A 21,478-nucleotide genomic window follows, 5' to 3' on the forward strand; every position below is an offset into this window, starting at 1 on the left:
ATAAATTAGAGAGCACCAAGCGTCTTCCTAAATTGCACAGATGGCCAAATTACAGCAGATGAAAATTTAAAATACTGTAGCAAAGAAATTTGCTTAATCCATTTTTACCTGTTCTTTATCTGCAGTTTATTAACAAACTTATATGGTCCAGAGATGATGATAATACTATGACTATACTACGCATCTAATCCTTTCACAGTTTGAGTCAACAGTTACTGTGCCCATTAACGGGCCAGCATATATTCTTTCCTAAAACCATTTTACAAAAATTGGAAAGCAAAACTTTATCAGATAACACCTCTAACTTGATTTCATTTGACCAAATACTCAAATAATGTGAATTAACTAAGATTAAAATACCATAAAGTATTTTGAAAGGTTGTAATGATGGCTGTGTAGGATTTTGATTGTAAAATTCATAAACACTGATGCTAAAGCTGCTAAGAATACTATTATCCATATAGAAGCAGGTTATGTACCATTACAGGTTGACATGCCACTCAGCACTGAAGAAGGTACAGTAAAAACAACAATAGATGGTCAGCTAAGCCAAAATATATAACCGGGGACCAATACTTCATCTGGTATGAAACTGAGATAAAATTTTTTTATGTTATGAAAACGTTAGAATTTTGAGAAAATCAAGGAAATCATATAGGCAGAATCATGTCAGGCAAGAGGAAATGCTTCAACTGAAAAACATAAATGGTATGATAATGGAAATATTTTATTTGCTATTGAAATAGAATAGAAAATCCCTTTATTGTCCCACAATGTGGAAATTCTGGTGTTACAGCAGCAAAAATATTATGGCATAAGTAGTCACACAAACGCGGACCTTAGAAATTGTATAAAGATAACAGAATAAGTGACAGAGTTAAGAAAATAAACAAATAAAATACTGTACTGTACAGTGTTTTGCAATATAAATTATCCATGGATGGATATGTGAAAAAAATAGCATCAACAACAGAGATGTGCAAAAATGACAAAAGCGTGTTATTTAAGATGACCAAGACAGAAACTGTGCAAAGAATTAGCATGAATATAACAATTTATTCAGGTTTTTGGGAGCAGTGGTGGTTATAGAGTCTTACAGCTGCTGGGAGGAAGGATCTGTTATAACGCTCCCTGGTGCATTTATTGTGCAGCAGTCTGTCACTGAAGGAGCTCTCCAGTTCAGCAACAGATTCATGCATTGGGGGGAGACATTATCGTACAGAGATGTTATTTTATATTTAGACTTCATCCCGGAAGTATCAAGATGGCATCACCAGACATCAAACAGGAACTTTCCAAACAGATAAATGGCTTCAGCTGTAGATCTGTCATTAAGAGTGAAATGCAACATATCAATGTTGCATAGCAAAACTATGCCTGTATGATATGAGATCCATTTGTCCAACTCTGGGCTAAAGTTGGTCAGTGCTGATGACAGATTTGTGCCTTTGTTGTGAATGGTGCCTTTTTTTTTTTTTTTTTACAGTGTTCTGTCTGGCAAAGTGGCAATAAGAATAATTGTCTTGATGCCAAAAATAGCCCAACAGATTTTACTTTCACTAGTGGATCAGTACGGCTATTGCCATAGTGTTCCGCTTGTTTCATGCATATAAATTGCTTTATTTTAAATATGCAGGGAGTTTTACAGATTATATGGACACTGCAATGTAAGTAGAACAGAAGAGGAAAAACAGAAAAAAAGGAGAAAAGATGAAAGAAAGAGGATATAAAAGGGAGATAATGATAAAACTTTTTCAGTCTGCTTCATCGCCTGCAAAGAGATGTAAAAAGAACAGCACAACCAACAGACATGGTACGAGACATACAATAAATTAACACCTAGATACTATCACTGAAGTAGAATTATTTAATCTGACATGTACTCTGTGTTACCTGAAGATAAGAATATGGGCTTACTGTATGGAAGTGAATCTCTGAGTACCTGGAACCAAGCACCTGTAGTTGTTTGTGAGAGTGCATGGGTGAGAGTGATGGTTTATGAGAGTTATGAACGGTTCCTAATGCAGCTGGAATAATGAATAGAAGCAAAAACACAGCCGGCAGACAGAGAGGAAAAAGGGGGGTGGATGGTTGGGAGAGGGACAGTCGTTTGGCCTGAAAGCTTGGACATCGTGGCCAAGTCGTATGATAAATAAAAGACGAGCACAGAAAGGAGGATAAAGATAGGAAGCTTGAATAACAAAGAGAGGCACAAAGTGAAGAGTGCAAAAAAGGGACACACTTAACAAGAGAAGAAGTTGGAAGTGTGTGTGTGCGTGTGTGTGTGTCTGCTGCAAATCTCAGTGGTTGTGGGACACTTCCAAGAAGAGACCCATCTGCCAGGGTGATTTTATTAATAATACACGCTCTTTGTAGAAAGCACTCAAAGTCACTTTCTGTGCTCTCCTGCTTCCTTGCTTCTATTCAAACACACATAAACACACACTTCATCCAGGAAAGAGACAAAAACCTCCTCGGTCATCGCTATACTCCCAGTAGTAACCGAGTTGAGGCCATTAGAGATAAGTTGTTGGTCCATCCACATGTAGGAAAGCTCTCAAGGGGGGACCTCTCAGCATGTTTGCTGATGGTGGAAAAGATGGAGGAAAAGGACAAGCTTACTCCTTCAAACCTCCCCCGTGTTGAGAGTTCAGAGTACCCACCAAGGTGTTCCACTCACACATGTTAAACAATATGACCCAGAAAAACGCAATATTAACATGTCTGTGGCTAACTTCACACTACAAGGATTATTTGTGGAATAAATGTCATCATGCTTCAGTTACGCCACTGCTGAGAACTTTGGGCTTCTGCATTTCTTTCTCTTAAACACACCAGCTATGACTAAATACAAACATCCAGCACCTGTGGCAAAATAAACAACAGTCATAGTGGATTCATTTATTCACAGCGAAGAGCACTCTTCCCCCCTGGGTATACTTGGAGAAAATCCAGGCAAACACTAGCCAAATAAGTCAAGTTTGCATGGAATATTTGTCAGACCATTAGGACAAATTCTCATCTAGTATAGACAGAGAAAACATATAAACACATTGTCAGCTTGACTATGTCTTGATTTGCATTTGATAAAATCTGCTAGCACACTCTAAAAATGTAGAAATCAGAAATACACATGCACATTATAAAAAATCCAATCTCGTTATCTGCATTTCTGACATGATACTGATGGTCATCGTCTATTATTTGTTAATTAAAAAAAAGAAATAAAATCTCCACTGAAGTTTGCATACACTATGTTTTTGCTGTCTTTCAACCTTATGAGTAGAGGTGAGTATTGGCATTAGTGTTACGATTCGATACATGTCGCGATACTTGGGTCACGATACGATATTATCGCGATATTGCAGTATCACCATATATTGCCATATCTTCCCCAGCTATCAAAATCAAATGATGAGATAAAACAGCAAGTGCTGTATATTTTCATCAGAAAATATTGATTAGGTATTATTATCCATGTTGTTTGGGGTTTTCTTCCACTGTGACTGCCTCAAATACAGATTTGGTGCTGCAGGCACAGTTAAAGGGCTCCACAGTGCTTTCTGCCAGAGTGGTGGTGCAGAGGTAGCCCATTTTCCCATCAATGTTTTATGTAACCATTTTTTTTTTGAAAATCGATACTAAGAAGTGAAAGATCGATATTATATTGGGCAGCCGAATATCACGATATATCGCCAAAACTATTATTTCCCACACCCCTACTTATGAGGGTCTGCTTTCATCCACACTGTAAAATGTATCCTTTACTATCTCAGAAAGAAATACCACACAGCGATGAAAAAAAGCCATTCCTTCTTAAACAAAACAAGTCACCATTTGCAGATGCACTAAAATGGTAGAATTTGATAATAATGATCATTTGTAGGAAAAAAGTGGGGTCAGACAGAGAGGAAACTAGTATCCCTGTGCACACTTTCCCAACTATAAGAGTAGGCGAATAATCTGTCAAGATCTTTTGCTGCAGGAGAGACTGGTGTCCTACACAACATGGACGCTCCTTGAGGATAAAACAGCATGTGGAAATTTGGACAAAACATCCCAAAAACTATCCAATAAGTCAAATTTGGGCATTACACAATCTTTCAGATGAGCAATAACCCAACACATTCCACAGAATTAGTTAAAGTGGCTTAAACGCAATAATTCAATGTTTCTATCCTGTGTTTTGGATTGGGCCTCAAAAAGCTCTACTCTGAATGCCAGACTTCTTCGAACTCAACATGAGGACTTTCAGGAGGAGTGTGTCAAGATAACCCTCCTAAACTTTAGGACTTGTTTTTAATCAAGTCCTACAGATTAGAAGGCAAATCGACCAAACACTAATGACATAAAAGTAAACTTCAAAAAAACATTATGTCAATCATTATTGTAATAAAAAAGAAAAATATAAATATTTTTGCTATCTTAACTAAACCTTAATAGAAACATTTCAGTCTGAATTAATTTAAATAGTCTTTTTATAAATTAATATATAAATATATCACTATTAATTGTAAAAAAATCTTTGTGCTTTCAACTACAACTCTGCTTTGGTAACATGCGACTATGAATGTTTCAACAATGAAAAGTCTGGCATAAAAAAAACATGTAAAAAATGACACCATGCTTGTTGAAAGATTTGGCAAAGAACCTAAATACTTCTTATGAGTCTCCTTCATTTCAAATTCTGGAATATCTAATTTAATTTTGAATGAATAACGCAATATAAAAGATGGCATCGATATATTTCACTAGTATGTTTTTCACTTTTTCTAAAATCCCCAAAAGATTGATAGCAGATCTTTCTTTTTGTTATAAAAACTTATTTTGATTTTTTAAAATGTAATGTTTAAAAGTCTAATAGGCAGGGCAAAAAATTATATAAAGATAAAAAAAAGGAGGAAAATTAAGCAGATGTAAAGATTTACCGTACATTTTACTAAATAGATCCATGTATATTTAAAAGAAATAATTGAGAGACCTGTTACAGGGATTTTTCCCTCTGTCCTCATTTAAACCTTCCACATTACAGGTATGTCACTGTGTCCTGAAAGCCTCCAGGTTTGTCTTTGTCCCTGATCAGCTCCAGACAGTGAAATTAGGTCTTTTTTTTCCCTAGCTATTTTAGTTTGGGGAGCTTTCCTATTAAAAAGGTTTTGGAACACAAGTTAGTTCAGAACAAGTCAGAACAAACGGTTCTCCTTCAAAACCCATTCACTATAAAATATTACATATATGAACAAAATGTACAATACAGAGGCCTACAAGAGAAAAATTATCTAAAAAAGTAAAGATTTCCTAAAATTACCATATTAGCTATTCATTTGAGCAGTTTAAATCATTATCTGACAGTGGAATTAGTATTTTTGTCCCCTAAAATTAGAAAAGTATGATTGCATTTGTAAGATAATGGAGATCATTGTTTCTTGCTCTACAGTAAGTGCAAGAATCTCATTACATTAGCAGATCTTTATACTTATCCAGTTAAAATCAAGTGTAAATATACTTATTTTAGGAAACTTTTACTTACTTTATGTTCAGTTTTTGCAGTGTAAACAGGAACCTCCAGTTGGACACGCATTCAAGTCTTCCTTACCTCTGTGTCCTTGAGTCTTATTGTTTTTTGTTCATCTCCCTTCTGCTGCCTGGTCTCTTTCTTTTTAACTGTACACCATTTTTTTCTCCACCCACCGTGCAGTATACCTCCCTCCAAAATGAAAGCAGGCAGACTGATTGATTCCACGTGACAAAGTGTTCTTGAGAGATGCTGTGATTATAGGCTGTAAGCTTCCTGCGGTGGCACCACACTTCTCACCTGCTTTTATATTTTTTACTTACCCTTCACACCAAATGTCTAATTGTCCTGGCAGCTGTGACACATTAAACAAATAGAGTTCCAGCTGGTCATGATGGAATCAACAACAGTAAACAAGAAATTTAATGGAAACCATCAGCTCATTGTCAGATAATAAGTTATTTATCAAACAAAACAAAAACATGCCCTCAGACACATTTAAGTTCAAGAAAAGCTCTAGTCCTGTTTCTGCTCTATACCATAAAGCCTGTGTGATCATTTTTCTTTTTTTATCTGTGTCTGTGTCCTTTCAGAGTCATGGATATATCAACATCAGGCCTCGATCTTTGTAGCTGTATTGACTCTGCTGTAGCTGGGACAATAAAGTTCCTATTCAAAAGCTGGATAAACAAAATAGCAGAGTTGAATCACAACCAGAAGTTGAAAAGCATTCTTTTTTTTATTCCTTTTTTAACAGATTTTTTTTTTTTCCTAAAAAGATCTCACTGGAAAAATGAAGGTTACACAAAAAAGCAACAACCTTAGATTGTTTAAAGGGAACACAATATAGGGAGACCTGCTGTTTAAAAAAATGCATATTTTACAGTTTCAGGAAAGGCTAGAGAAGGCCCATATCAACACACTACAAACATCACATTTCACTGTTGGTAGGGTATAATTTCCCTCAAATGCTATACCAGATGTAAACCAGATGTCCTAGAACTTTCCAAAAAAGCTTCCACTTTATCTCATCATTAAACATTACACCTTCCCCAAAGTTATGGAGATCATAACCTTGTTAGAAAAAGGGAGATAGGCAATTGTCCTTTCTTTTTGCCTACACTAGATTTCCATTTAAACTAATGCATGGATTTCATATTTCTGTTCTTTGTCTTATTGATGCATTATCAACATTTGGGCTGCTCATATTTGAAAAAGAAAAACTATATGTAGACAGTAGACCTCACGATAATGACATTAAGAAGAAACTAATAAACAACTTTCAAATAAAATGTATTTCTGCTTCTCGCTTATAGCAAACAAGGACCATGTAGCAAACAAGCAACCTATTGAGCTCCTGGAAGAAAATGATAAAATCTAATATTTATATATAAAAAGCAACCTTTTATCTAAAAAAGTCTCCCAACTTTTTTTCCTTTTTGCATCTAAACAGATTATTTGTACTGCCTTAATACCTCTAAAATCCTAACCAATTCCTGACCTTTAGAACTATATATATTACACAGAGAGCTTGAATGCATGGAACTAATTAGTCAAAACTCTTTGCAAGCCACAGAGGTGTTCACAACATGCATATTGTGTACATTTCTACTCAAATAGCCTACAGTGCTTTAGATGCTGTTGTCGATTTTTTTAAAGCTTCTTGATGAGATATCTATGCACTCTTGGAGTTAATTTGGTTGGTCAACCTTTCATGAGAATGTTTGCTGTGTTTCCCACTTCATCAAGTGTGAATACAGGTGCTGGTCATAAAATTAGAATATCATGAAAAAGTAGATTGATTTCAGTAATTCCATTTAAAAAGTGAAACTTGTATATTATATTCATACATTACATACAAAGTCATATATTTCAGATGTTTATTTTGTTTAATTTTGATGATTACAAATGACAACAAATGAAAATCTCAAATTCATCATATCAGAAAATTAGAATATTGTGAAAAGGTTCAAAATTGATGGCCCCTGGTGCCACACTCTAATCAGCTAATTAACTCAAACCACCTGCAAAAGCCTTTAAATGGTCTTTCAGTCTAGTTCAATAGGCTACACAATCATGGGGAAGACTGCTGACTTGACAGTTGTCCAAAAGACGACCATCGACACCTTGCACAAGGAGGGCAAGACACAAAAGGTCATCGCTAAAGAGGCTGGCTGTTCACAGAGCTCAGTGTCCAAGCACATTAATAGAGAGGCGAAGGGAAGGAAAAGATGTGGTCGAAAAAAGTGTACAAGCAAGAGAGATAACCGCACCCTGGAGAGGATTGTGAAACAAAACCCATTCAAAAATGTGGGGGAGATTCACAAAGAGTGGACTGCAGCTGGAGTGAGTGCTTCAAGAACCACCACACACAGACGTATGAAAGACATGGGTTTCTGCTGTCGCATTCCTTGTGTCAAGCCACTCTTGAACCACAGACAGCGTCAGAAGCGTCTTGCCTGGGCTAAAGAGAAACAGGACTGGACTGCTGGTGAGTGGTCCAAAGTCATGTTCTCTGATGAAAGTAAATTTTGCATTTCCTTTGGAAATCAAGGTCCCAGAGTCTGGAGGAAAAGAAGAGAGGCACTTCATCCACGTTGCTTGAAGTCCAGTGTAAAGTTTCCACAGTCAGTGATGGTTTGGGGTGCCATGTCATCTGCTGGTGTTGGTCCATTGTGTTTTCTGAGGTCCAGGGTCAACGCAGCCACATACCAGGAAGTTTTAGAGCACTTCATGCTTCCTGCAGCTGACCAACTTTTTGGAGATGCAGATTTCATTTTCCAACAGGACTTGGCACCTGCACACAGTGCCAAAGCTACCAGTACCTGGTTGAAGGACCATGGTATCCCTGTTCTTAATTGGCCAGCAAACTCTCCTGACCTTAACCCCATAGAAAATCTATGGGGTATTGTGAAGAAGAAGATGCAATACACCAGACCCAACAATTCAGAAGAGCTAAAAGCCACTATTAGAGCAACCTGGGCTATCATAACACCTGAGCAGTGCCACAGACTGATCGACTCCATGCCACGCCGCATTGCTGCAGTAATACAGGCCAAAGGAGGCCCAACTAAATACTGAGTGCTGTACATGCTCATACTTTTCATGTTCATACTTTTCAGTTGGCCAACATTTCTATAAATCCTTTGTTTTTATTGGTCTTCAGTAATATTCTAATTTTCTGATATGATGAATTTGAGATTTTCATTTGTTGTCATTTGTAATCATCAAAATTAAACAAAATAAACATCTGAAATATATGAGTTTGTATGTAATGTATGAATATAATATACAAGTTTCACTTTTTAAATGGAATTACTGAAATCAATCTACTTTTTCATGATATTCTAATTTTATGACCAGCACCTGTAATGTCTCTTGCTGTGGTTCAATTGCTGCTTTTGTAAAAATGCACACACAACATTAAATAAGGCTCTTCTGCAGTGAAAAATGTTAGTATGTTTTTAAATAATCCTTCTTTTGTTACCAAAATAATTGTCATTATTTTCTACAGTAACTGTGTGAAATGTAACAGGTGGAAAAATGAAAAGGTGATCTGCATGCTAATAAACATGTCAGCTATCCTGTCTCCACGCACTCGTCATCATGTTTACAGCATACATTGATCAGTTGAACAGGAAGAATTATTCTAAGAGAAATTCTACTCCGAACACAGCATCCTGCTGTTTGTGATGTGCTAGTAATTTTAATTTTTTTTTCTTGACCTGGAAACTGTGCTCCCAAAATGTTAAAATAACAAGATAAAATATGCATGTTTGCTTTAAATCTTATGATTGAATTACCCCTATGGTTACAACATGACATATTTTTGGATTGGTGCTTAAAATGCATTATTGGGTATATTTTACACAATGTATGTGCAAAATAATGATAATCAAAACTCCTACACAAAGAGTATACTCACACCGGTTCTTAAATCAATATTTCTAATCCAATTGTATATTAAATATTACAAATATTTTACTAGCCTTACACAACAGCAACGGTCATCTCAGCTGATCACTGTGGTGCTCTAAGTAAAATGAAGACTGATATAGATGCACAAATACATCGACTGATCAGGGTATTTATATAACTTCCAGTCTTTTGTCCTATTCTTTTTTGAATTGGTTAATTTGTCAAACTAAGCACCTCCTGGACTACAATACACTTTGGTACAGATTCTGTAAGTAGATTCTCTTCATTGGTGACCACCGGTCCGGACAGAGAGACGCACATTCCAACTGGACACCACACTCCATGTGGTGCCATTCCCAGAACCGTTGTCCATTTTTTCTGTCGAAAAGGGCTGCATGCCTCTTTGAAGAGGTTCTGTGCTGAAAACCTAGCACAACCTTGCTGGTATTGCCTCTTTATACAAAGGATGAGGAGTTTTAAATCTCCGCCCGTCAATGGACCAAGATAGAGCCCGGAGCATTCCGGGAGTTTAAAACTCCGTAACCTCTGTAAGGAATCATCATCATGTCAGACACCGTAGCCTGACTGCAGAAGGTTATTTTCTGGCCTATTCATTAGCTGTTACAAGCTGTGGATTAGCTGAGTTAGTCGCTAAGCTATCGGTTTGCAACAGAAGCATTGTGCTCCACACCACTACTTGTTTTCATAAACATTCCAATGCTGTCACATCAAATACATTGTTTATTGGTAACTGTTCATTATTGCATTAAGTGAAAATTGATTGAACTAAATACTAGCAAAGACTACGGTTACACATATGTTTGTTGTATTATGCTGCTTATCTGATTGACATCCCCTCAGTACATCAGCTGAGCTAATGAACTGAACATTACCAAAACTCTATCACAAGGACTAATTTAAACTCTTTTATGTATTCTGTATTAATCCAGTAGCTTGCAGGGTTTGCATAGTTTATCAAAAATAATAATAATACTGTTATAGGTATTATTATGTATAATAAAGCACCAATTTTTGTTTTAAATTTGGCTGTCTGCGATTATTTATACAGCTGTTACGGACTGTCTATACAGGGTTCCTACAGCATGAGGCAAGTTACATTTTAGACTTTTTAAGACTTTTTAATGCCACTTGAAATAAAAATTTAAGACCAAATTTACAAGAAACACAAGAAAAACCTGCTTGCGACAACTTAACCTAAAGGTTTATTTTAACATAAACCTTTGCACCAACGTTTCGAATTTTGAAAAGCTTCCCATATAGGAAGAAAGCTAAAAACACACAAATGACAGATATATTTTAACAATTATTTAACTGAATTCACAAAATTTGTTTTAGCAGGGAAAATTGGCTATCCAGCCAAGATTCGTTACATTTACACTTGCTCATATTTTCAAGACAAAAAGTTAATGCCGCATCTCCCAAATGTCCCGCAACAACGCTTTCATCGGTTCCGCTAACCCTATGGGGACGGAACCAAAAATGGCGAGCCATTATTTATTTTTTTTTTGATAAAAAATAAAAATGGTCAATTTTAATGTTTTATTTAGATTACAAAAATAAATTGTAATAAAAATAATCCTATTTATGATGTTTTAAAAATTAAGACCTACGAAAGACAGATTTAAGACATTTTAATACCAATTAGTTTTATTTTAAAGAATTCAATGCCTTTTAAGACTTTTTAAGGACCCGCGGGAACCCTGCTATAAGAGCTGAATTTACTTCCTTTGAGGTAACAACTTGAATAGACAGAGACAAATATTATCCTTGTGGTTAATAATTAAAAACTTTGCTTAATTTATAAACAAAGTTATTGACATTCACTGATGGTTAAGACAACGGTCCAAAACGTCCAGCCACAAAGGAAACACGTTAATAACACTTGGTAATTAAGCAAACTGTCAGTTATAATAATTTTACTAATGAACATTACTTGGTTTTACCCTTAATTTGAATGACATATTAAAACTTCCAGGTCTAGTTACTTATAGATTCATAAACTACTGGTAAAATTGCACAACAAGATTTACAGGTAGCTATTTTTCAGCATGATGAACGTTATTTATCATTTCGTTTTAAACAGTTAAATTCATTATACTAAATCAGTAATACGGGCCCGTATTACGCGTGTTCATATGCTATGATAATTTAGGTTGAGCTTCTAATTTTAGAAATGTATTTTCTTCTCTTTTGCCTCAGAAGAAACAGGAAAATACAATGTGGTTTCATTGTTTCTGTTGCAACACATCATTACCCAGCAGGAAGAAAGGCTAGGTTGCATCTTAACCTTGGGGTTCTTTCTACATAAATAATATACATAACCATATACTGTTCATTCCTACACAATTAGTCAGAAGTTATTTATAGCTGTGACAAATCAAAATATGAGACTTTTAATCAGACTGCCAAGACATGGATTTCTTTGGTGATCAAAACATGAGATATAGTACTAGTAATTTCAAAGGGTGACCAGATGTTCCAATTTCTGCAGGATAGTTCTACTGTTATCTGCTTCTGTCCTGCGTCCCACAGACCAAAGCAATGTTCTGCATTTAAAAAGTCAAATGTAGGCACCTTTCAGCAGCATTCCCCATCCTGACCAAGCTTTGAACAGAGCTCTTAATTCTTAATATGTAAGGGATTTTAATATAAAATATGATAGAAGCAACGGTAAACAAGAAAAAGAAAATATAGCCACAAAGAAGACTATGGAACAACAAGTTGAGAGTTGAGGTCTGGTCCTCAACTTTAAATTCCAATTTGTGCAGGATAGTTCTACTGTTATCTGCTTCTGTCCTGCGTCCCACAGACCAAAGCAATGTTCTGCATTTAAAAAGTCAAATGTAGGCACCTTTCAGCAGCATTCCCCATCCTGACCAAGCTTTGAACAGAGCTCTTAATTCTTAATATGTAAGGGATTTTAATATAAAATATGATAGAAGCAACGGTAAACAAGAAAAAGAAAATATAGCCACAAAGAAGACTATGGAACAACAAGTTGAGAGTTGAGGTCTGGTCCTCAACTTTCAACATGTCGACAACTCCCAGGCCACCAGTGATGTACCATCCCCTCACCACCACTCTCACCAACCCCCCGACCGACTCAGACCCTCTGTCCTGCCTGCATCCCCCCTAACAGTCAGTGTAGGTGAGAGACCAGCTGAAGAGACTGAAACAGAGGAAATCCTCTGGTCTGGACTGCATGCCCACTAAGGCTGCTGGGGAGCTGTGCTGATGAGCTCTACGAGGTCCTCAGCTACATCTACAACCTGAGCCTCAGCTCGGGGGTGGTCCCAAGTCTCTGGAAGACCTCCTGTGTGGTACCGGTTCCTAAAATGCTGCATACCAAGGAACCGGCCCACTTTAGACCAGTCACTCTGACCCCTCACCTGCTGAAGAACATGGAGCGCCTCATCCTAGCTTACCTGCGCACCGTGGTGAGCCCCACCCTGGACCCGCTGCAGTTTGCTTACCGACCTGACATCAGAGTGAAGGATGCCATCATCTACCTGCTGCAGCGGGGGCTCACCCACCTGGAGACCACCAGGAGCACAGTGAGAGTCATTTTTTTTTAACTTTTCCAGCGCTTTCAACACCATCAGACCAGAGCTGCTGAGGGAAAAACTGGAGGACGCTAGAGTAGACAGACATCTTGCTGCCTGGACAATCAACTACCTTACCGAACGCTCTCAGTACGTGTGGCTGCGTGGCTGTCAGTAAGAGGAGGCAGTCTGTAGTACTGGGACCCACCAGGGCACTGTTCTGTGTCCATTCCTCTTCACCCTTTACACCTTGAACTTCACCTACAGCACAGACAGCTGCTATCTCCAGAAGTTCTCTGATGACTTGGTCATTGTAGGCTGTGTTTCTGAGGGGTACGAGCTGGTGTATTGATCGGTCAACATCAACTTTGTGGACTGGTATGAGAAGCACCACCTGTGTCTTAACACCAGCAAGACCAAGGAGATGGAGATCAACTTCAGGAGAAGACACCCAACTCACCCCTGGTGAACATCCAGGAGCAGGACATAGAAACTGCGAAGAGTTTCAAATACTTGGGTCTTCACATCAATTATAAACTGGACTGGACTCATAACACCGTCGCCCTGTACAAGAAGGGCAATAGCCGCCTCCTGAGGAGGCTGGGGTCCTTTGGAGTGAGCAGGCCCTTAATTAAAACCTTCTATGGCTCTGTGGTGACATCAGCCCTCCTCTAAAAAACTCTAAACAAACCAGTTGAGAAAGACTGCTGCTGTCCTAGGCTGCACTCTGGACTCAGTGGAGCAAGTGGCTGAGAGGAGGGGGCTGTCCAAGCTTACATCTATCATGGACATCACCCTTCACCCCTTGCACCAGAGTGTGGAGAAGCTGAGCAGCACATTTAGTGAAAGACTTTTACACCATGTTTGTAAAAATGAGTGGTACTGCAGGTCATTCATCCCTGCTGCCACCAGACTTTACAATGCAACACTACAACGGCAATAACTTGTGAAATGTATAATGTGCAATTACTATTTAATACCCTGTGCAATAACCAGTTTCTTTATATTTGACACCTAGTGCAATAGTTATATATATAAATATCCATCTATATAAATACCCATGTAAAGACCCTGTGCAATAACCCTGTACAATTATACTGCGATAACAAAAACGACGTGGAAGCACTGTATATACTGTAAACATCCCATGCACCTTTTTCTTCGTTTGGCACCTTCTTCTTCTCTTTTTGGCTATCTGAGCTGATGTAACGAGTAAATTTCTCCACTGTGAGAAAAATAAAGTCAATCAATCAGCGAAAGGTGATTCTCAGAGAGTTACGTTTGCCAAAGTTATTCTTAAATTTAATACATGAATCTTGGATGAATGATGAATTAAAGATGACATGCTTTTCTTTCATGAACTTAATCACAAATATTCCCATTATGTGTCAACTAGTCAGCCTCACTGTAGCACTACTGGGAACTATACTCTCATCATTCCTTTATTCTCTGTACACGTCTGACTACCATTACAAGACATAGTCCTGCTATCTGCAGAAATAGTCAGATGAGTCTAAAGTTGTTTGCTGTATCAAGAAGCTGAGCAGAAGCAGTTTTCTGCTTTGTGGCTATGGAAACAATCATCTGATCCTTAATGTATATAAGACAAAAGATAAGATTGTAGATTTCAGAAGAAACATAAAAACTATGCCATCATGCGAGACGAAGTAGAGCTGTTTTGGAAGTATAAATACCTCTGGACAACAGACTAGACTCCAGACGCAACTATGAAGCTGTCTATATCTTAGACTTAGACAAACTTTATGGTTTCGTATGAACGGAGGGTATACAAAACGAAATTCTGTTGCATACAGCTTACAACAACAGTGAAATGAAAATTACAATTCATATAGTGCAGCAGTGATCAGAATGTAAACTGTGTAAGAAAAAAGAAACCTGTCTAAAAATAATGGTGCAAAAGGGCATTACTATGAAAAGATTAATTGTAGTGCAAAATAAATATGGTGCAAAATGCAGTAGACATTGAGGTGTGTCCTATTTAAAGATTATAAAAGTTTAGCACATTGGTAGTTCAAAATAATGTTTCAAGTGTAATGCAGAGGCCAGTTTAAAGTTTGGTAGTTCAACAGTCTCATGGCATCGGGGAAAAGTTGTTGCAGAACATGCTGGACGTGCAGCGGATGGAGGGCAGAAGGGAGAACAGTCAATGGTAGGGGTTTGTTGGGTCACTGATGATGTTACGAGCCCAGGACACGCAGTGCTGGGATGAAGGGAAAGAACAGACTTTTCAAAGGAAGCTTAAGTCCTTTAATGTTTGTAGTAAGGTTATGCATATCTCCCATAAGTCTGTTGTGGAAGGTGTGATCCGAGGCAACGGCATTAGGGAAAGCACAAGTATAGCAATGTTCAAGTCTGCTGATTGCACCTGGTGTAGGAATTATTTTCCTACTCCAACAGGACAAAGTAACCTATTTCTGGTGGCCTTCTCCCTCTTTAACTGGGACCAGGTCACAAGGGTAACAATCTCAGCAGAGATGCCTAGACTTCCCTTTTCCCAGATTCCTCCTCTAGCTCCTCAGGGGGCATTCCAAGGTCAGCCAAGAGGCATAGTCCCTCCAGTATATTCAGGGTTGTCCCTCTTCTCCGGCTTGCTGGAACATGAACACCTTCAGGAGTAGGTGTCAAGAACACATCCAGGACAAATGTCTGGGCCCCCTCAACTTACTCCTCTCAATGTGAAAGAACAGAAGCTCTAATCAGAGCACCTCACTGATTGCAAACTCCTCAGCCACTTGTATCCAGGATGTTGCTCATCCAGTTATGAAGCAAATTTTATGGCCATGAATGAGGGGTAGGCGCATAAGTCTAGTGAGCACTTCCCCTTTTTACCACATCATACATGTGCAGTGTCTACAGTATATTACAGTAGAAACAGTACCATTCCATTTGTCAATATTCGGCTCCTTTTCTCTACACTTGTGAACAGAACTCTGAGCTACTTAAATTTCTCAACTTAAGGCATGAATTAACCTCTTGCCCTGGAAAGGGAAAGCCACCCTTTTCTAGTTGAGATCCATGGACTCAGACTTTGAGTCTCAAAGCAGCATAGCATAAGTTCTACAGTTTTTGCAGACATTTGTCCCCCTCTGGTGACAACTTAAACCAGTCTCATGCAGTTGCGTGGGAGAGGAGGAAAAGCATTGCTGTCTGCCACTGCAACTGCACTTTTGTTTAGAGGTGTAATATCTTCTGAAGTAAGACATTATAAACACTGACGTTAAGTTGCAGGACAAATTTGATTGTTTCAGTAAAAACAGGGCCAAACTCAGGTTCCTTTTAATTCCCAGAGCTGATATGAGCTCCCATCCTTTTTTCAAAAACTTCTGTGACAGAAAAAACTCTAGTTTGGCTCTTTTCATTACACTAGAGTATGTGATAGGGTTTAAGCTGAATTTGTGGCTGGTATTTTGTGATCCATCTTGAAAAACCGTTGCCTATGTGTCTCGCTAATCCATCAGTGGCTGCAGAGTCTAAACGAAGTAGCCAGGTGAACAAGAACGCACAATATGTCACACATACATGCTCCCATCTAAAGCACATGGCCCAAATCACTCTGTGATAAAATGACAAATGGAGTCTTTAGCGTTAACTGCAACAAATAGAAAATAAATTGTACATGTTGCAAAATGGGTATGTATGGAAAAGAAAAGCAAATATTTTATAAGAAGGGTTTGATTGCTTCAATGTCAAATGTCAAGACTGTGCTATTAAGTATGAAGTTGTCCTTTAGTCTAAAAATAAAAAAAACTATTGTCCTAATGTGACCTGATGTCTCGAGTCATTTTGCCGTTGCTTCTATTGCACCTTCAGTAGTACATATCAATACAGTCCAAATCAGAACCTGATAATACATTCACAGAAACAACGTGAATAATTTTAGTATACTGGATAAGATTTGTATCCTCCCATATTTACTGCTCTCTGTGTAGTTTGAAACAAATGAGTTGTGTTCTCTTTTTATACCACACAGGTGTTATACACAGGTCATATGTTTGTCTAATATGTAATAGAATGTTAAAATGGGGACATTGAGGACAACTGTCCATGCTAGTTTCTTTGCACTGTGAAGCCAGACCCCCTCTGCAGACACTCCCACAGACACAGAGGCATGTCATGTCCCCCTGCTGTGTTCAGTATAAGATTGTGAGACTGCTATCCTTACTCCTGTTTTACAATGGCTCTCCAAGCAGGCCACATTGGGGAGACCCACTGGGACCATGCAGGTCGCAAGGAACAGCATCCAAAGACTTGTAAATGCAAAGTGGACCTGGCGGTGAAACTCCAAAAAAGGATTCTGCCAAACAGACTTTCTGTATTTCTCTCTCAGGAATGATTTGGTGGTAGCAAAGTCTGGAACCATGAAGTATCTAAAAGGACAAGTGGGTTCTGGCCATCTGAACACAGACCCATTCAACAAAAGATTTTATACTTTAAAGCCTTGGATAAGATCTTCACCATTCATATTGTACAATCCTTTGCCATTGGGATTTTAATAGTTTTCAACTCTACCTTTTGGATGAACTAAGGCTAGCCCTTATCAATATCAGTACCACATTTGTTATTTCCTCAAAAAGCATTGCTTAAACTTTTAGGAAATGCATTCATGGAAAACGATGTCAATCAATTTTTTTTTGATAATTTAACAATAAGCATTAAACATGCAAGGTTTTTTTCTCCTTCTCAAGAGATATTTTTGGTCTTTTAGTATCACTCTTTCACTTAAGGAACACACAAAGATGCAGACGTGCATCTCTTTGTGAGTGTAGCACAGATTTAAAAGAGCTTTGAGTTGGACTAAATGATTATGTGCATAAAGGTTCTTTTTTCTTTTCCGCTCAATGTTAAAATGTTGAAAAAAAAGATGGCAGGACTCACAAGGAGGGGTCATGGACGAGATCTTTGAGGTTGATGCCACTGCGGTCCTCAGCTAGGTTCCGATAACAGCTGTCACTCACTGAAAGACAGAGAAAAATTGTGAAATGTTAGTTGCCGTAAAGACCCAGTGCAATACACAAGCAGCAAGACACGCTGCACTATGATATAAAAAAATAAGGAATGATTCACTGCAATGCCACAGAACTTTTCTGTGAAAATCCATAGATAGATAGATAGATAGATAGATCGATAGATAGATTTTTTTTAAATACAGTTAGAAACAGTAAAACCACATTTGCAAAGTTTACTTTTCCACCAGGGCTGCATTGACATAAGTCTCAGTGCTCAATTTATTTTGTTTTCTTTTGTTTAGTTTTTGGTCTAATTGTTCTTATTAGGGCTGCACAAAACATTACAAATATATCATAAATACACCATTACTTTATGAAATATGCATATTTAAAAAAAAAAAGTACCTTAACTGCAATTAGTTTTAGCTAATTAGCTAAGTACCCAGCATTCAAACTCTCAATGACTGTAATATATTAAGACATTTATTGGTTTATAAGGCCAAAACGATTTTTTATTTTTTTATTTCAAGTTATATTGTTTTTGCAAATTTTCTCAATAATATCACATATTTCAAGTGTTTTACAATATATAGTTTAAAACCAACCGCTAGAATTAGAATCCAGTGTGAACAATATATGGCTTTAATAATGACTCTTAGATGTTGAAGTTGAAGCAAAATTGCTACTAAATGATTTAAATGTAAGATGGAATTGTTCATTATAGTGTTACGACTCATATCTGATATTCTTTAAAGACCTCAAAAGCAAGAGGTCTGGTTTTTACTTCAATAAAAACAAATGTGCGCTGTTTAGATGAAAGAAAAAAAAGGTTTGGCAAACTTAAAATTGTGTTCTTCATCCAAGAAAGAATAAGTTCAGATATATTTATCAAATGTTTGGCATGCATGTTAAAGGAAGAGGTAATAGGAGATATTATGCAAGAGAGGTTCTTAAGGAGTAGAAAAAATAAGAAGTAGAGAAAGACACAAAAACACAGTGTTTTGCAAAATTGTATTATAGGTTCAGAAATAACCAATTTCTAATGCAAATATGTGGCTAAAATGACTCCATGGAAAATGAACAATAGCTCAGTCAAGGTCAAGTGGAGGCCGACCATCCATCCATCCATCCATCCATCCATCCATCCATCCATCCATCCATCCATCCATCCATCCATCCATCCATCCATCCATCCATCCATCCATCCATCCATCCATCCATCCATCCATCTTCAGAGTCCTCACTCCTGCTAAGGGAATGCTGAGGCATTCCCGGAACAGCCAGGAGATGTAATCTTTTCAGCAAATCCTTAGTCTACCCGGAGGACTCCCCCTGAGGACTTTTCCATAACACGTCCCTATGGAAAAAAAGCACACAGGAATGTGCCTGTGCTCAAGATCACTTGAAGGTCCAGAGGAAGCTGGACTCCTTAATGTTAAAATGAAAAGACATGAGGAGTGACTCAAGGCTTTTGCACCAGCATGTTCCTTTATTATTCTTAAACTCCATATAAAAAATGACCCCCCCCCCCAAAAAACCCCCAACTAAAACCAAGTTAGAATTTTATATTAAAAACTTCCCAAGCTTATAGCCGTGCAGTTTATTTGTACAAACACACACACACACTAGAGGTTTCACAATACTTAAATGTCATACTACTTTAGATATTGAAACCCGGGAAAGTATTTGATACCAGATAACATTTTCGATGCTATAGGGATAAAAAAAACGACAAATTATTAAATGTCATAATGTTCTCTTATAAACATGAGAAACTGGACTTTTGTAATGATAACACCATGCTTTCTCAATGGAATTGCAGATGCTAGTTAAAAAAGTGTGCAAATTAATGCAAAAATTAGTAAACCAAATTTGACACAATAGAGAATGTGCCTTTAATTGCTTTACACCATTGCATCAGACACTTTGCATTGCAGTTGGATGCCATGGAGCAGTCTATACACTTCTTAAACAAATCTGGGTAGCCCCATGCTCGCCTTGGCACAGTCAGTTTGTGTGGCCTACCTCTTCATGGTTAAAGGAATAGTACACCCAAAACATGATTAGCCTTCCTTTTCTACTCACCCCCATGCTGAACAACACCCTGGAGTACTTTTTTGATATCTCAAATGCATCTGGAGATCTGGGAGGCTTCTTGCTGTCTGCTGACATTCAAATAATGGAGGTCTATGGTGACCGAGACAGAAAGGTCCATAAAAGTCCACAAAAAACGTGTCAATATTCCTCCATACTGCTCTTCCAATGTATTCCAAGTTTCCTGAGTTGGTAGCATCCAGAATTTACTCGAAACGAAGTCATTTAGAATGTTTTTAGAGCATAAACAGTAGTGTATAGGATTTCCTGAAAGCGCGCACATGCGCGCTCACGACGCTACAGAAGCCGGCAGACCAAACCAGCGCATTCAGCTCGGCAAAGAACTCATGCTCTTCCTCAACACTGAAGTCCTCAGACATTTTTCTTTCGTTGTTTCTTTCTTTGCACAGGTAAACAGCACATTTCTTCTTCTACGCTTGCATTATTGGCAGAGCAGACGCTGAATGCGCACTTTCATCTGGTCTGGTCTGCCGGCTTCCGTAGCGTCGTGAGCGCGCATGTGTGCGCTTTCAGGAAATCCTATACACTACTGTTTATGCTCTAAAAACATTCTAAATGACTTCGTTTCGAGTAAATTCTGGATGCTACCCACTCAGAACACTTGGAATACATTGGACGAGCAGTATGGAGGAATATTGACACGTTTTTTGTGGACTTTTATGGACCTTTCTGTCTCGGTCACCATAGACCTCCATTATTTGAATGTCAGCAGACAGCAAGAAGCCTCCCAGATCTCCAGATGCATTTGAGATATCAAAAAAGTACTCCAGAGTGTTGTTCAGCATGGGGGTGAGTAGAAAATGAAGGCTAATCATGTTTTGGGTGTACTATTCCTTTAAGTTGCTTTCATCCCACAATGTAATATGTCTCCACTTGGTTAGAGTACTAATGATTGTTGATAGTGGAATATTTAGAAGCAAAGAAGCATCTCATAACCGTATTTGCTGAGCTAGTGTAACAAGCGGGAATTCACTGAGCTGCTGAGAGTAACCCATTCTTTGCAAAAAGGTTTACAGAACCAGTGTGCCTAGGTGCTTGATTTATACAACTATAGCCATAAAAGTGTTTGGGAACCCAGCTTTCAATGATTTGGATGGGTGAGTGAATATTCTGGCAACATACAACATTTACAAAGATCATAAATGACCAAATACTGTTTTTGCCTTTGGTGCTGTGCCACAGATGAATGTCACCGGCACCAGAAGTACACAATTCATAATTCAGTCATTTCAGCATTCCTTGTAAAGCCACAGCTGCCCCTGGACTACAGTGCAGGTGTGAGTCATCATGGGGATTACAGTCATATAGAGAGACAAATAACTTGAAATGCTGAGACAGAAGAAGTGAAGAGTAAGACTGACAGTTAAAGATAATGAATTGAGGAGTGATCTGAGGGGATG

The 21,478-nt window shown here is 38.0% G+C and overlaps 1 protein-coding gene across 2 annotated transcripts in view; it reads right to left on the reverse strand.

The window, feature by feature from the left end:
• Positions 1-21,478, reverse strand: part of gphnb (gephyrin b) — a 132,747-nt gene that overhangs the window by 73,143 nt on the left and 38,126 nt on the right. For both annotated transcript variants that reach the window (XM_038309110.1, XM_038309111.1), the window contains exon 2: positions 17,893-17,971. In XM_038309110.1, the coding sequence (XP_038165038.1) occupies positions 17,893-17,971 (79 nt within the window). The remainder of the gene's footprint in view (positions 1-17,892; positions 17,972-21,478) is intronic.

Source organism: Cyprinodon tularosa, unplaced genomic scaffold, assembly GCF_016077235.1.
Source record: "Cyprinodon tularosa strain WSP-4 unplaced genomic scaffold, ASM1607723v1 ctg657, whole genome shotgun sequence".
In the NCBI taxonomy this organism is placed as follows: Eukaryota; Metazoa; Chordata; class Actinopteri; order Cyprinodontiformes; family Cyprinodontidae; genus Cyprinodon; species Cyprinodon tularosa.